We start from the raw sequence: 15066 nt of genomic DNA, 5'->3' as shown, positions 1-15066 counted from the left end.
CAGCCCAGCTCCTTCCTAGAACATACATTAAAGTGTGCATGTTGACACACACACACACACACACACATATATATAGCAGAGGATCCCCTGGTGAGCTCTAAGACCTCTAAAGGACTTTCAGCAGCATGTGGATATATCAAGTTTTCAGATTAGATATATGCCTAGCACAGTAATTAATTACCTTGAAGAGACCCCTGTAACTGGTAGAGCTTTTCTGAAGTCTCTTATGAAAGCATAAAACAGCTTTTCAGACACAAAGAAAGCAACTTTGGATTTTCACTTTGTAATGCAATGGAAAGCACAACAATGACAGCAGAGCAGCTAGATCCCAGACTGCAGTGAGTGAGGATTCACTCTAATGCAACAGTTCTGGACACAAAAACGAGCAAGCAGCTGCTTAATTTCAGAAGGCCTCAGGTACACAGGGATCTCCCTGGAGATGCCTTGTCTCCTCTGCCTGAGGTCTGGGAAGGAGTGGATCCTGGCTGCGTCCCATGGTCACTCATATGAACTGTGCTCCCCTAGGTTGGCCCCTGCCTTCCCACCAGGTGCTCAATCACTGGTTCAAGCTGCAACTTAGCATTTCCACTACACACTCTAAATTAAAAATTGGCTAAAATTCATTATTAACAACTGGTTGGTATAGAAGTCTGTGCAGTGTGTGAGCAGATGGAGCAACAGTGGTAGAGGCAGCACTGCCACCTTTCTGCAGGCAGGCTTCACCCCAGCCCCAAAGGAGCCAGAGGCACAGAAACCCCAAGGCAAGACAGGAGATGTGGGAGAGGAGGAGGCAGTAGTGAGCAGTCCCCCTCCACCTGCAATTGGATTACATGCCTACTTCAGCCTCTAAAAATAATCCTCTATACTTCTAGACACAGCAAAGAAATCCTTCTCTGGAACAAGTAGTTATAAGCATCATTGTATAAAGACAGTTCTTTACTTCTAGAGATGCTTCAAAGCGCTCAGAAATTGAGTAAAAGTGCAGTAAGTAGGACCTACACTCCCCACTGACACTGCAGATACATTAGAGCAAACACCAAATGGACTTCATAAGTTTAGGACAGGGATGCAAAGCAGACAAGCAGGCAGAGAATGCACGTGCCAACACAGCAAGATAGTGCTACACATAGTCAAATTGTACATCACTGATTATCCCAGAGCTTGTAAGTGACTGGAACACAGGAAAATTAAAACTTGGCTCTGTTAACTCCACAAGGCAAGATACTACCTCCTCAATTAATAGATTATCCTAGAAAAGCAGGTGCAGTTAAATCCTGAGATTTCTACCAGTATGTGCAGCATTTACTAACTCCTATCCCTGTACCCCAACCCCTCTCTGGGCCAACAGACACTGTCTGGCTCCTCCGTCACAGGACCTGCAGCATTGCCAGGGTCTGCACTTCAGCTGCCAGTGGGAAACAGCAGCATCCCAGCAGGAGCTGAGAATAGCAGCATTTCCACAGAGAGCCAGATAATTTCATTCTCATTAGTTACTTTGACACAAGAAAGTTATCATCACTCCCTGATCTGTCACCGGAATGACAGAACGGGGATTTGTTAACACTGATATGGTTTTAAATTATGGCAACAGAAGACCATCGCTTTTCACAAAATAACTCCAGCACAAAGGAAGAACGTGCACATACCTCAAGCTGAATTTCCTCAGGGAAAACAAAGTAATTGTTTTGTTGCTAATATGAAGATAGCAAGGTGCCATCAGAATGTGACCACCATTCTTTAAGCAAGAAACTGAAAGCACCTACACAGTGCAGTAAGAGAAATTTCATACAACAAAGAATCAAGAGTACCCATTTCCTCCTCCCCAAAAAAGCTGTGAACACATCCAAGAAACACATCCCATCAAAGACACCATATATGCTCCCCTCACCAACCTGGCTATATGGCAGAAGTCACCATGCTGGATGAACCAAGGGCCTGCTCCTTAAGCAGCATTTACCCAGAATAGATGCAACACAAACATGATCCCAGACTTAGGCCTGCTGCCATGTGCAGAATTGCACTGACCATAACCCCACCCTGCTGTCAATCCAACAATGAAAAGCACAGGGAAAAATACTCTCATATCCTGGGAAAGGGCTTTTCCCACTCCACAGGGTCCAGCAGCTGTTTGGGCATTTGCTGCTCTATGCACTGCAGAATCAAGCTACTGTGTGAAGGTCTCAGCAATCTTTCTCCTGCAGTCACTAATTGACAGCATCCCACAGCCCTACAGGCACTGAAAGCAGCAGAGGTGGTGCTTAAAGATGAGAGTGAGCATTTTGGAGCAGGAAAGTGGAAGTATGGAACAATGTTTATTCATTAAAGGGAAAGAGGCTTTTTCTTTCTTCTAGGAGGCTACTTGGCTCAGTAGAGGCTTTTCATCTACATAGAAAAGAGTTGATAGGAAGGAGCTCTTTGCTGAGACTGTTGTAACCTTGCATTGAAACTGTGGCATGCACTGAGCACTGCCACCACCTCCTCCACCAGGCTGCACTCAGACACAGACTTCACAGTTCTGCCTCCAGCCAGAGTTCATCAGCTCCTCTTGGTTGGCAGCAAGCTCTGAGGGCACTTGGGTTGATTCACTCCATTTATTGGAAATAGTGCCTGAGCTACCACAGTTTTACCGATTGATGTCCTTGGAGAATGCCACATTATTGAGAGACATCCCATATTGCTCAACCACAAAGAAAGATCACGCTCACGATTATGCTATAAACATTGGCAATTAAGAGGACATTGCAAAGCCTTCACAGGAGAATCACAGCCTTTTATGTGAAGTGCCCTGCTGTGGAGGAAAGAAGCTCTTCAAGAGCAGAAAATGTTGTGATAAAATGTTTGGACCTTTAGTCCAAGAGAGACAGTGGGAACAGATCACAGATGGCAGCCATTGCCCCCCTCTCTGCTGCACCTGCATGGACTGCACAATGCAAGTTACACAACATGTCCTCTGCAGCTCCTCATCTACATCTACTCTCAGTACTTACAATTAATGACCTCTGGTACATTTATACAGAAGGTAAAAAAAAGTATTGCACTTCATCTGTAACTTGCTTGCTTACAGTTTCCATCTGTCAGCTCTCAACATGCTTTTCCAAGAGACTTGAGAGATCATCAGCTTCCAGCAATTTACTTGTGAAAGCCCAACTTTCAGATTACAATATACCAGAACCTTCCTGAAAATCCAGATACAAGATTTGGACAGAGTATTTCACACCTTTTATCTCTCAGCCAACTGAAAGCAATTCCCTGGCTTTGCTTGCAGTTCTCTGCTGCCTTTAGGAGATCAGACAAATGTAGCCACACTAACCAAACTAGAAGCGTCACCTAAGAATACAACAAAATAAGTTTACTTCTTTTTAAGAGATTCAGTCCTTGTTACAGAGGCTACATCTACACATTTGAACACACCTGTTACCCATCACAGCTTGGAAATGCTAATTACATTCCACTTCTCAGCAATGAAAGCTCTCTGCTCAGTAGCTAGGCTTACACCAATGATACAGCAGTAAGTTTCAGATCTCTTTACAGTTGCCAGGTTGGCTTCAATTTGCTTCTAATTAGAACTTGGCCCCTCTAGTGCCACATAAAGCCCTTCTACCTGTTCTAGTTAACCTTCTCTGAGACAAGGCACAATATGCTCCCCCACAGCACTTTTTAGCCTGCCATCCCACAAAAACCCAAGCCTTTAAAATTGTCTCAGTTATACAATAAGCAGTGTATTACGTCTGGTCTTTACAGTGCTTGAGAGCTGAACACAGATTTTTCTTTTATTTCTGAGATCCGTCTTTCATAGCACATATATGCTATTCCCATGATACTAATCCCAAGCAATTCAAGAAACACACCTCAAAAGGCACTCATTTAGAATGGAAAACAATCTGTAATGAAATGGAAAGCACAGCAATGAAAGCAGAGTAGCAAGGTCGCAGGCTGCAGTAAGCAAGGATTTGCTCAAATCCAACAGCCATAGACACAGAAATAAAGGAAAGAGGCTCCTTACCTTCAGAAAACCTCAGGTACATTCCCTAATGAGAGTCCCTTGCCTCCACTGTTAACCCTTACGTGAAGTCTGATCCTGACTCCATCCCTACTGGTCACTCAGAAGTATTGCTTGCATCTGAGCTCCCTTGGAGTGGCCCTGCCTTCCTACCAAGTGCTCAATCCTATCAAGTGTTTAAGTCCTGATTTAGCATTTCCACTACACAATTACATTGTAGAAAGCAACACAGATCAAGCTTTTTCTCCTTCTGACTGTATTATTAGTGCGCATCAGTGGAAAGCCTCTCTTTCTAGAAACTTCTTAAACCTACAGTGCTTTTCTCCAGTCAGCTTCCTTAACTTTGCTATTGCAACAATTAAACAGATTAACACAACAGGAAAGGCATTACAACAGAAGCACAATGACAGAAGAACCAGCAAAACAGAAAGGTACTAAAAAAAGAAGGGAAAAAGTTCACTCACCCATACCAGAAGATCGCAGGTACACAGAGGAAAGCTCCACCAACAAGTAACCTCCAGCAAGAGAACCTTCCCCCGTGCCACTCAGCCCCTAAATGAGGTCTGTGGAGCCAGGCTCCACCCCTTCTGGTCAGTTGAATTGCCTTCACCTGTGCTCCCAGGGCTGACTGGTACTTTCCCCAGGTGTGCAATCAGGCCGTAACTGATTTCCATACAGTGATCATCACCAGCTGCTTTTTGCACATGGCTTTAATGTCTCACTCTGACCCTTTTGCTGGGTAGTTATTCTTTTCTTTTTGTATAGCACAGTATCATTCTCTTACTGAGCTCTTGGAGAAAAGCAAGGCCAGGATCCTGTCTGAGGCAAAACTAGCCCTAATGATGTCTAAGTAAATCTTGTTGTGCATATTTAGGGATGTGCTGCTTCTGGGAAGAACTGGGCAGGGAGGTCCTCATTTCAACTCTGTAGGAAGTAGTAGGGTCACAGAAAAGAAGTGGTCTAGCATTCAGGTGTTGACTATGAATGATTAGTGCTAAATGTGAGAGAGGATTTGTCTATTTTAAATTAACACTCCGTCTGGTTCTTTTGTATCTGATGTCAGATGTGAAGATCAGATTTAGAGTTAAAATCTTGAGGGACGTACTTCTTAGAAAAGTGTTTGAATGGAAACCCAAACAAGCCACGTGCAGACACTGAAGCTAATCAGTCAATAAGAAATGCTGACCTGAGGTTTGCAGCTGAATCTTGGTGGCTTTGGCAGCTTAGATGCTTCCAGCAAGGCTTTGATTTTTGCAGCTCTCATGCTTAGAACACTCCTGAAGTCTGAGGGTATAATAGCCTCTGTGCCTTTAAATTCTCATTCCTTTCTTTCAGAGATACTGTTGCTTACCCTGAAATGACTTCCTGGGGATGTGAGAGCATGCCCATGTTTTAGAAGGCCTGGTTGTACAGTCCTTAACCCTGCTCACCTGCTCTGAACTGCCCATACTGCTCAGCAACAGTACCCTCACCCCAATATTTCAGTTACTTTTGGGCATCCTCCAGCCCTTGCCTGGAAGCAACATAACTGTGAAAGAAGCAATTTAAGGCTCTTGGAGCTGAGGATCAAATACTCAGCCTGGAACCAGGCACTGGAGTTAGTCATTAAAGCATTCACTTTGAAGGCAAAGCCAAGTCTTGAGTCACCTTCCCTAGCTGATAGTAACGGATTTTCTGCTGCTGTGGTGGGACTGGTTTTCTTCTGGCATTGTCAGGACCATTTGTAGAACCCTCTTGAATCTTCAGACCCACCAGTCTTGTTTTGCCTGAAATTCACAGCTGCATAAAAGTACAAAGTACACGGCTCTGCCCCTGCTGCCTGGCCTCTGTGACACTGCTGTCCCTTGGGTGACTTCCAAATAGCTCTTCCACACTGTTGCTCTTCTTCCTCAGTAACCAAATATGTCTCCTGTTGCTGAAGTACAACTAATTATGGGGATGTCTGCTCGGCTGACTGTAAGAATCCTGTCTTGCCAACCCCTCCCAGGAGCCAGGGGTTACTTCACAATCCTTCTCGTAGTCTTCCAGCTTCTCTCACTGTGCTCACTGCCACTGTCTGCCCTCCTCTTGGGGTCTCACCCACATGCTCCTGTAAGTCCCTCCACCGTGCTGCTTCTCAGCCTTGTTCATCTGCACTGAGTTCCCATCCACCTCCACTCTCACCTCCCTTTTGCCTCCTATCATGATGGAGCCTTGGCAAACCGTGTCCTTGATGGTTTCACACTCCACTATTCCTTCTTTGAGAAGGAAATAAATCCATTTTCCTTTTCTTTTGCTGTCTTCCTCTTCTTTTTCTTTCCTATTCTTGGTTTGTCAAATTCCTGGTCTCAACATTTATCTCTATTCCTTTCTTCCCTTCTGCTTTTATACTGTGCCATGTCCATTCTTCTCTTCAAACCCCATTTCCCCAAATCTTTTCTAGTAAGTACTTCGAGTCTCACTGCCTTGGGGACTATTTATTTTAATAGGTATATCCCTTAGTACACTGGATTAATATACCTGCTTATCTCTTCTCCCAGAGATAATCTTTTACGTTGTAAATTAAATGGGGAAAGTCAAAAGCCAAAGGAACAGATTCATTTTCCAGTGCTCTCAGTGGAAGGCCTCTGCACAGGTACAATTCACAGCACATATATAATTGCATAGATGATTAGCAGAACATCTGGGGAAGTGAAAAGAAGTAAGGCAGCTCTAAAACGTTGAGGTATTTTACAGGTATGACTGAAAAACCATGCAATTGTTCTTCTGTAACGGCTTGTTGTGTACACCATTAGGTATTCTTACCGGCTCATGAGCTGCCATGCATTTTTCCTGTTTTCTTTGGGTTTTTTTTTCAGAACAGCAGCAAATGCACATGTTCCCTGCGAGGGGTGGAGGAGACCCTTACATACAGTTTCTTGTTCTTATTTTTGTGAACAGAGGAGCCGATGGGGGGAATTCATTGGCGCCTTGTGCCACTGCTCTCTGTGGGGGCAAAGGGCTCAGCATAAGGTCTCCGAGGTCAGGAAGGTTTCCGGAGTCAACTACCATTCGTGAGTCAACGAACAGAGAAAACATCCACCTTGTGTTAAGAAATTTTTATTTGTCCTTTGGATCTGTAATGTAAGCACATAAAATTACAAGTGGAAGAAACATCATGCCACAAAATTGCATAGAATTTTTACAAAAATGTGAATTATGCCTCTGAAACAATCATAGATTGAAGAACCAAAAAAAACCCAACATTTTAACTGAAATATTTCATCCTACTTTGAAAGCAAATCATCAAGGACTAATCAATTACAGACACTATTAATACAATGTACAAGAGCAACACTGATTTCAAAGAAAGGCAAGCAATGATGTCCCTTTAGTTATCTTTCAGTGAATGTTTAGCTAATACATGAGCATTAATTAACATAATTATGAACATGTTAAATCTAAAATGTCTGGCTGTCATTAGAATTTTTAAAATTCTGTTTATACTGCCAAAACCAAGCTATTTTCAGTAGTGTAAAGATATCTGAAGTGCACGACCTAGTTTAATATAGACAGCTCTATTCTATACAGCAGAAAATCCACAATACAGCATTTCCACACATTCAACACGGAACAAGGCAAATACATAAAAGGCACAAGACTTGCACATCATAAAGACCCTTTTTCATTATCTTACTCTAGTTCAAGTAATATCAATATTAAATGATATCTGTTTCACTGAAATAGTTTGAACAATGCAAGATGTACAGTATTACACACTACCTTACACCTGCAGAAAGTGGCACTGTACAGATATAAAAAATGTGAGTACAGTAAATGGTCAAATACAAACGTACTGTAAAATGACTACAGCCAATAGTATACTTAACCCAACCAGAACAGTTTTGTTGTGTTTTTAAATATAAATAAAGATCAATTGGTATTTGCCCAAGTTTCTTCAAAGACCGTGGTGATACCCTGGCTCTGCTGAAGCCCACGGGAGTGTACCACTGAAATTCAAAGGAGCTAAGATTTACCTAAAAGCCTGCACTGTACAATGACAGTCTTCAGTTTTATTGTCAACACTGCTATCAGTTTATTCTTTTAATAATTTAAACAATGTCATTTTCACTTTATAAAATGCAGCATTACATCTTGACTCTTCATTTTCCATAAATGATTAATATTGATTTCAAAGTGCAAAATAAAGATTTACAGAGGATTCCCCTTTCCTAGTATTAAGATGGAAGTCAAATTTTTGCGTTTTATGCTAACTACTTTCATCACCATAAATCAAGACAGTTTTAATCCAAAATACAATCTCCAAACTGTGCAATTTTTTCCACTCTAAGTTTAGAAAAGAAACATGAAAATACTGTTTGTCTTCCATAATTTGAACTAAATATATACACAATTCCTTAACTGAAATCTTAATCTCAATTTGAATCTTATTGCTTAAATTCAAATAAAAAGTTTCTTTAAAGTACTAAAATCCTGAGGGAAAGGAAGAAAAGTAACTTTGTTATGGTGTATTAAAATGCCTCCCTATGCAATTGATTTCTTTCTCCACTGCTGAACGCAAAGTAAGGCCCCGATCTTGCAAACATGAACATGTTCTTGCATGAACATTATTAACCTAAAGAAGTTCCACTGAGCCCAGCGGTGTGCAGTGTCAGTTGTGGATGTGAGCTTGCAGGATCACGCCTCCCTGTACAGATCTGCACGCCTTTTCACTACACATCCAAGGGAAGAGCCTTCAGCATCACGCAATGGCTCGGACACAAACAAGAATCAATCTGTAATGTTTCATAATTCCTATTTCTGTTAATACGGGATGCCAGAGAATAGCATTTCTTTACCTTTTCATATATCCTGACTTTCAAGAAGTCCCTTTGTCTTTTGATATAAATTTCTGAAAATGTGCTGTTACTTCTCTCATGCATATCATACAGTACATAAACTTTGCTTCTTCTTATTTTAGTCAGTTAAATGGATTAATATATATTTTTAAATATCAATGATCAGGTTTTTATATTTTGCCTTTTAAATTCCAGACCTTAGTAAAACCGAACCTCGGTCTTAAAAATAATGGAAGATTCTGCTCAATTTCAAATACTGTAGTCCTAAACATTTTATAATCCTATCAAATTCAATAAGCTTAAAATATGATACTTAAAATCAATACTTTTAAGTCTGCAAAATATATATCAAATTTATATTCTAAAACTACTTTGATTTACAACACTAACACCACAAAAAGAACCTTATGATTAATGACTATTTTATATCAGTACAACCCAGATGTTAGCTTTCATAAAGATTCTCTATACACGTATCCCTGAAACTTTTCATTTCACCAAGAGACCACATCGACTTCAAATATAAACATGCCATGTGTGCATATAGACAGATGTGTGTGCACATATATATATATACCAACATATATGCACTCACACGGTGTAACAACACGGACGTACACAGACACCAACAATCTCCAGGCAAATTTCTTCTCTTTCTCTCTCTTCTCCACAGTTCCAAGAGTTTTCAGCAGCAATTATATTTCTGTCCCCGTGATAAACATAATATTAAGACAGCAAGCCACCAGTGCTTGCAAAGCTAAAAAGGATTAAATGTTTCAGTGCAAATGTAAAATGATGGTACAGTTGTCAAGGTGCAGTTATAAAGTAGGAAACAAATATAATTAAGTACTGTTATAATATTCTCTAGGATCTGTATTAGTTTAGAGCACTTTGCACTGGCACTTCAAAAGGAAATCTGCACACGTTTGTCTCTTTTCAATATACTGGTCTTCATTAAACATTCTTAGCAGTGAACATGGCCAGAAAATTACCCATTGAAAACTGACCAAAAAAGAAAACCAACAAAGAGAGAGAGAGGATGGTGAACATATTAATTTTCCCATTACAACTGCACTACGCTTTAGCATAATAATAAGCTGAAGAATGGGAATGAAGACCTCTGCACAATTCTTTTACAACTTTCCTTTTGGGAAATGTGCACTTGAATACAGATTCCTCCTGCCTTCTGAAGTGCTTCAGTTGCAGCTCACATCAGGAAAGCAGAGCCAAGTAGTTGGGGAGCGCTGTGCCCTGGCGCACCAAGTAGTGCTTGGGCAGTTAAAAAGTAGTATCAAACACTTTTTCTGAATTATCTTCTTCCAATTCCTCTTCACTTTGCAGAGGTTTATGATTTGATTTCCCACTGTCAGATGCCAGAGAAGAAGGGGCAGAACTGTGGTCTCCATCTTCACTGATTTTCCCTTTCATGGCTTCCTGTACAAACTCCAGAATTTCCAAAGGCAGTCTTTTGAATTTGTCTTGATATTCCTGATCAAGTTCCACCTGCAACTACAACAAAACAAAGAAGTTGTCTTCATTTATATCTAATATGACTAGTGTTAGATACAGTGTGGGGAAAGTACCACGTGGGGGGTGAGGGGGGAAGTTAATAACTCACTTTTGCCTGATTCAAAAATATACTTCTTCCTTTTTCAGATTAGCACCACACATATGCTATGCCCATTAATTACCATGCAGTCATTGCAAAGCTGAAGGAAAACGCGGTCCCTTGTGCATAAGGCTGGTTTTGGGTACCGTGCTGGGCTACTCAGATCCTTAAGATCCTTGTGGTTTATCTGTATTCGTGTCCACAGTCCTACTAGCCTTCACAGGATTCCTTATTCAAGAGCAGTAAGGATTGTGGATATGCCTCTGAAAGGTTAATTAAGCTTCAGGTAGCAAGTCACACATTAATCACGCCACAAATATTGCTCAGAGAACAATATAATAACTTGTGCCAAACTTCTTGGCATGAGTTTGAAAATGATTGGAGAAAACATAAGGAAAAACTCAGTTGTCAGAAAGAGTCGGGGTGGGGGTGGGGGGGCGAAATCATTAAATTACATTTTTTAGGGTTAGATCATGGAAAGTTACATTATCTGATTAATGCAGTATGTGTTTTGGACATAACTGGGGAAAAAGTGTCATATCATCAACAGGATGCAACAGGCATGCAGAAAGAAATCTGGCTATCAGTCTTCAGGAAGCTGTGGGCCCTTTCCCAGTATTTACTCAAATAGCCTTTGTTTTTAGTGCCCATATAAGGATCTGTGTGATCCATTCTTTAGAAAACATTAATATGTATGGAAGTTTCAACTGAAGACAAAGCCAATTTTTTCATCATGACCAATCTGAGCATGGAGGAAGCAAACAGGGTGAGTTCCAAAGCCAAATCCTGCGAGCGCTCTGACCATCTGTCCGTCCATCCATCCATTTGTCGGTCATCCATCCATCCATCCACCTACCTTCTTAAAAAGAGGGAGTCAGATTCTGCTAACTGTAGCTGCAGCAGTTTTGCAATAGTTTCTTAGTCAATTGTATTCTGAGCTGTATTTTTTCAGGAAGATATGAAGATACTATGAGTTCTGATCCGTCACTTCTATGCTTATATCTAGGCAATCTGGTTTTGAGTTTCTTTCACCTGACTGTGACAGCTTTCACAGGTAATACACATTTTCACTCAAACTTCAGGACCTACTCTACTCTTATCATCCTTGTCCTGTCCACAGCACGTGACTTTACCACTACACATCCCTCTGAGCCGTTCCATTCCCACTCCCTGTGCTTCTGTCCTGGTTTTCATCCTGCATTTCTGACTTTTTTTCTGTAAGGCCTCTTCTTTCTCCTGTTGTGCAAATCTCCGTCCTTAGCTCACCTGGTCTAGTTCTACATTAGACACATTTTGCAACTTTTTTTCCTGAAGATTTAAGACATAGCCTTTCCTTGTCAGTTCTTCTAAGGCTCATTTGTTGCCTAGTTTCTGGCAATCTTCCTGCTCTTCCTGTCTCCATTTCCCCTTGGTGTCACACTGCAGACAAACGCCAACAAGCCTGAGGCATAAATGGTTGCATTAAATACACCTTGTTGCTAAAATACACATTTGTATAAACTCATATACAATCGAGTACCATAGCACCCTCCTTTCATGTGGTATTTGTCTCTTACTGAATTCTCATTTGTTTTCTGACTGTATATCTAGACATTCTGAAGGGATACTCCTTTTGTCTCCATTGTGATATTATCTGAGACACACAAAACACGGTATAGCATGGTTGGCAGGTAAAAAACACTGGAACAAGTTGCCCAGAGATGCCCCATCCCAGGATACATCCAAGGTTCAGGCTGGACAGGGCTCTAAGCAACCTGACTGAGTGGTATGTGTCCCAATTCACTGCAGGGCATTGGACTAGGTTACCTTTAAGTGTCCCTTCCAACTCAAACGATTCTATATGCTTACCCTAGTTTTATCCAATGGCCATGTATTGGTTTTATTACCCCCAAATTACAGATGAAAGCAGAGAGATTAAGCTTAGGTATGGATCAAAGCTCATGAGGTGCACCATCCACAACTGCATTTGGTCCTCCACTGTTAGTATGGCCATCTATTAAATTATACATGTACACAACAAGCCTGAAACAGGCTGTGAACCACTAGGACACCAAGTTGTTTTTCATGTAACTTTATGGATTGCAATTCTACAAACTACTGCTCACAGCAGCTATTTCAGGCTTTATAACTGTCCTGCCTTTGTTATCTGTACCACACAAGGGTACACTTAGTGTACCTGTGCCTGAGGCTCCCCTTTGACTTCAGCCAGGCACTGGGCAGCACAGGGGAGAAACAGGCTCATGCACCCTTGTGCCCCAGACTAATAGCATCTGTAGCTTTTGAACCTCAACTGCGGCAACGCAGCAGCTAGCCAAGAGGTTGGAAAATGTGTGAGGCTTTACATGACTAAGCCTGTGCTTCAGTGAGCAGAGCTCCTGGAGGCCAGCCAGCTGCCCAGCTGATTGGCTCACATTCCCTTTCATTTCAAAGGGCTCTTCAGCATCCCTGGCTACAACCCCTTTCCAAAAAGGGTCATCATTCAGAGAAAGCTCTTGGCAACACTTCCTTGGAAGGTGGAGGTGAAAATGAATATGGCTGTTCTGCTTAAAGTAAGGAAAATGCATTCAGGAAAGGAAAACAATAGTATTATTAAAACTATTAATAGCACTTAGACCCAGCTATTATTACTAACCCTACAAATATAACAGCATTAAAATAATGACCTTTAATCAATAAAGGATTACAGAAGCAGAAACTGGTTTTAGACTACCCTCAACAGTCCCCTCCAGACCTTCAAATACTCACAATTTGATCTAATGAACAGCTTCTACCAATTTCTATCACCACCAAGAAAAAAGTGATCACATGAGTAATAGAATGCGCTGCCAATGCAAGGTAGTAGGAGTGATGAAGTTCACACTGAGCATTTTGCTTAAAAAAAATCTTAGAAAATTAGAAAATAAAATAAATATATTAAACCCCTTAATTGGTAATTATTCCACATTTATAGTATTTCATATTATTTTGACATTAGCTTTAAGCTTAGAATACTGAACTCTTCCATTTTTGCTAACTGAAATACATCTTATCCTTCTGCTGCTGGAAATTATTCTGTTTTGTTTTTAATTTCAAAATTGTTTTTAAGATACCTGTGGGAAAGCAAACACACTGGGATGTTTAAGTATAACAATCTAGCAATGAGCTGAGAAGAAATTTCAGATGTGGAGGAAAGCTCTGTAGTAGCTTAACCCATGGGAAGCAGATATATGCACAAACACAAATATATTTTGTTTCAGGCGACTGGATTTAGAACTGCAGGTATCAGGAGCAAAGACCTTGCTGCGTGCAGTAAATATAGCCAGTGCATTAGAACATGACCCTAAGTACCTTCAACGAGTGTGTCTGTGGTCACAGAGACCAAATGAGTTCCCAATCCGGTTGTAATTGGAGCAACTGTACAAAAATCACACTTAGCAAATTTGGGAATGCACCTGTGGGCTGGTGCAGTTGTTAAGGTCTTGTAAAAGTCTGCTGCATTTCCCCCAAGCCTACGTCAATTGCTCCAGACAGCAGACAGGCACACAGCTGGCTGACACGCAACACCGCTGCCATCTGACCTCCTCTCCTCCAACTCGGCTGCCCCAGGGGAATTACAGGGGACACCGCGTCCAACCCCTCTCCCCTCCTGCCAAAGCGACACCTTTGAAGCTGTGAAGTGAACACTGACTGCTGCTCCATCCCGCTGCACCTTTTTAAGGTGCATTTCGGAAGTTAGTAATGAAAGTTTTCCAGACTATTTTTCCTTCTCTTCCATAGCAAGAGGGAGAAGAGAAGCTTCCACAGCTTGGTGGACTGCATTCTTGGCCTACACAGCAGAGTGACCAGACAGTATCATACCACCATATAAAATCTCATCCCTGAGGCAGATTTCTGATGCAAAACCAAGCCACCTCCACCTCCCACCTGACTCGGTTTCATTCCAGCTCACACTTTTTAAGAAATGTATTTTCAATTCAAAATGACCAAAGCACACTACTTGAGAAGCATCTGAAAAATAAATCTTCAAGCAAAAAATATTTGAGAAATATATATCTAAAATACAACTTGATAAAGGGAACATTTAATGGGAAAAAAAATCCATGAAATGGATTGAAATTCTGATGAAATTCTGTCACATCAAAAACATTCATTAACACTGTATTTGTTTTGATGAAGCTCTTCCAACTAAAAACATTTAATATAGCCAAAATAAACTTTCCTTAGTCTCCAATTTTCCATACTTCTTGCAATTTTTCTGTATGCCAGTTTAAGTTTTGTGTTTCTTTCATCCCTTCTTTTTTAATCTACCTTATTTTGCATTATTCATAAACACTTTGTTTCCTTGATCGTACTTTCTTGCTGTGAGTAATGCAGTGAATTATGAATGAAAAATAATCAGAACTTCTTGGCTCAATTCTTCAGGCAAAATGCACTCCAGGTAAAACCGAACAGTTTGATATTTCCAACAATCTCTCACATTTCCAAACGAAACCCTTCATTCTCAAGTTTTTGGAAAGATTTTCATGAGCTTTGATTCCAAATGAGAAAATTTTGTAAGTTGTGTTATTATCCCTTAAGGTAGAGGATATAAAAAATGTCAAAATAATGACTACTTTGGTACATGATTATTATATTTATTCGCCAGCGCACTTTGATATTAC

The 15066-nt window shown here is 40.9% G+C and overlaps 2 protein-coding genes and 1 long non-coding RNA gene across 6 annotated transcripts in view; 1 reads left to right on the top strand and 2 right to left on the bottom strand.

The window, feature by feature from the left end:
• PLCB4 (phospholipase C beta 4) overlaps window positions 1-4480 on the bottom strand; it is a 241677-nt gene extending 237197 nt beyond the window's left edge. The window contains exon 1 of the mRNA XM_048938282.1: window positions 4465-4480. The gene's annotated coding sequence lies outside the window, so the exon portion shown is untranslated. The remainder of the gene's footprint in view (window positions 1-4464) is intronic.
• Window positions 1-15066, top strand: part of LOC125690185 (uncharacterized) — a 70290-nt gene that overhangs the window by 40616 nt on the left and 14608 nt on the right. The window lies entirely within an intron of this gene.
• The window catches only part of PLCB1 (phospholipase C beta 1), a 375296-nt gene continuing 367452 nt past the window's right edge, over window positions 7223-15066 (bottom strand). Inside the window, exon 32 of one of the 4 annotated variants that reach the window (XM_048938285.1) lies at window positions 7223-10326. In XM_048938285.1, coding sequence (XP_048794242.1) covers window positions 10096-10326 — 231 coding nt within the window. In that variant the 3' untranslated portion in view covers window positions 7223-10095. The remainder of the gene's footprint in view (window positions 10327-15066) is intronic. The other 3 variants (XM_048938286.1, XM_048938288.1, XM_048938289.1) reach the window with 3 other exon arrangements.

Source organism: Lagopus muta, chromosome 2, assembly GCF_023343835.1.
Source record: "Lagopus muta isolate bLagMut1 chromosome 2, bLagMut1 primary, whole genome shotgun sequence".
Classification (NCBI taxonomy): domain Eukaryota; kingdom Metazoa; phylum Chordata; class Aves; order Galliformes; family Phasianidae; genus Lagopus; species Lagopus muta.
Note: the sequence above shows the minus strand (reverse complement) of the source record. Positions and strands in the feature narration are given on the sequence as shown.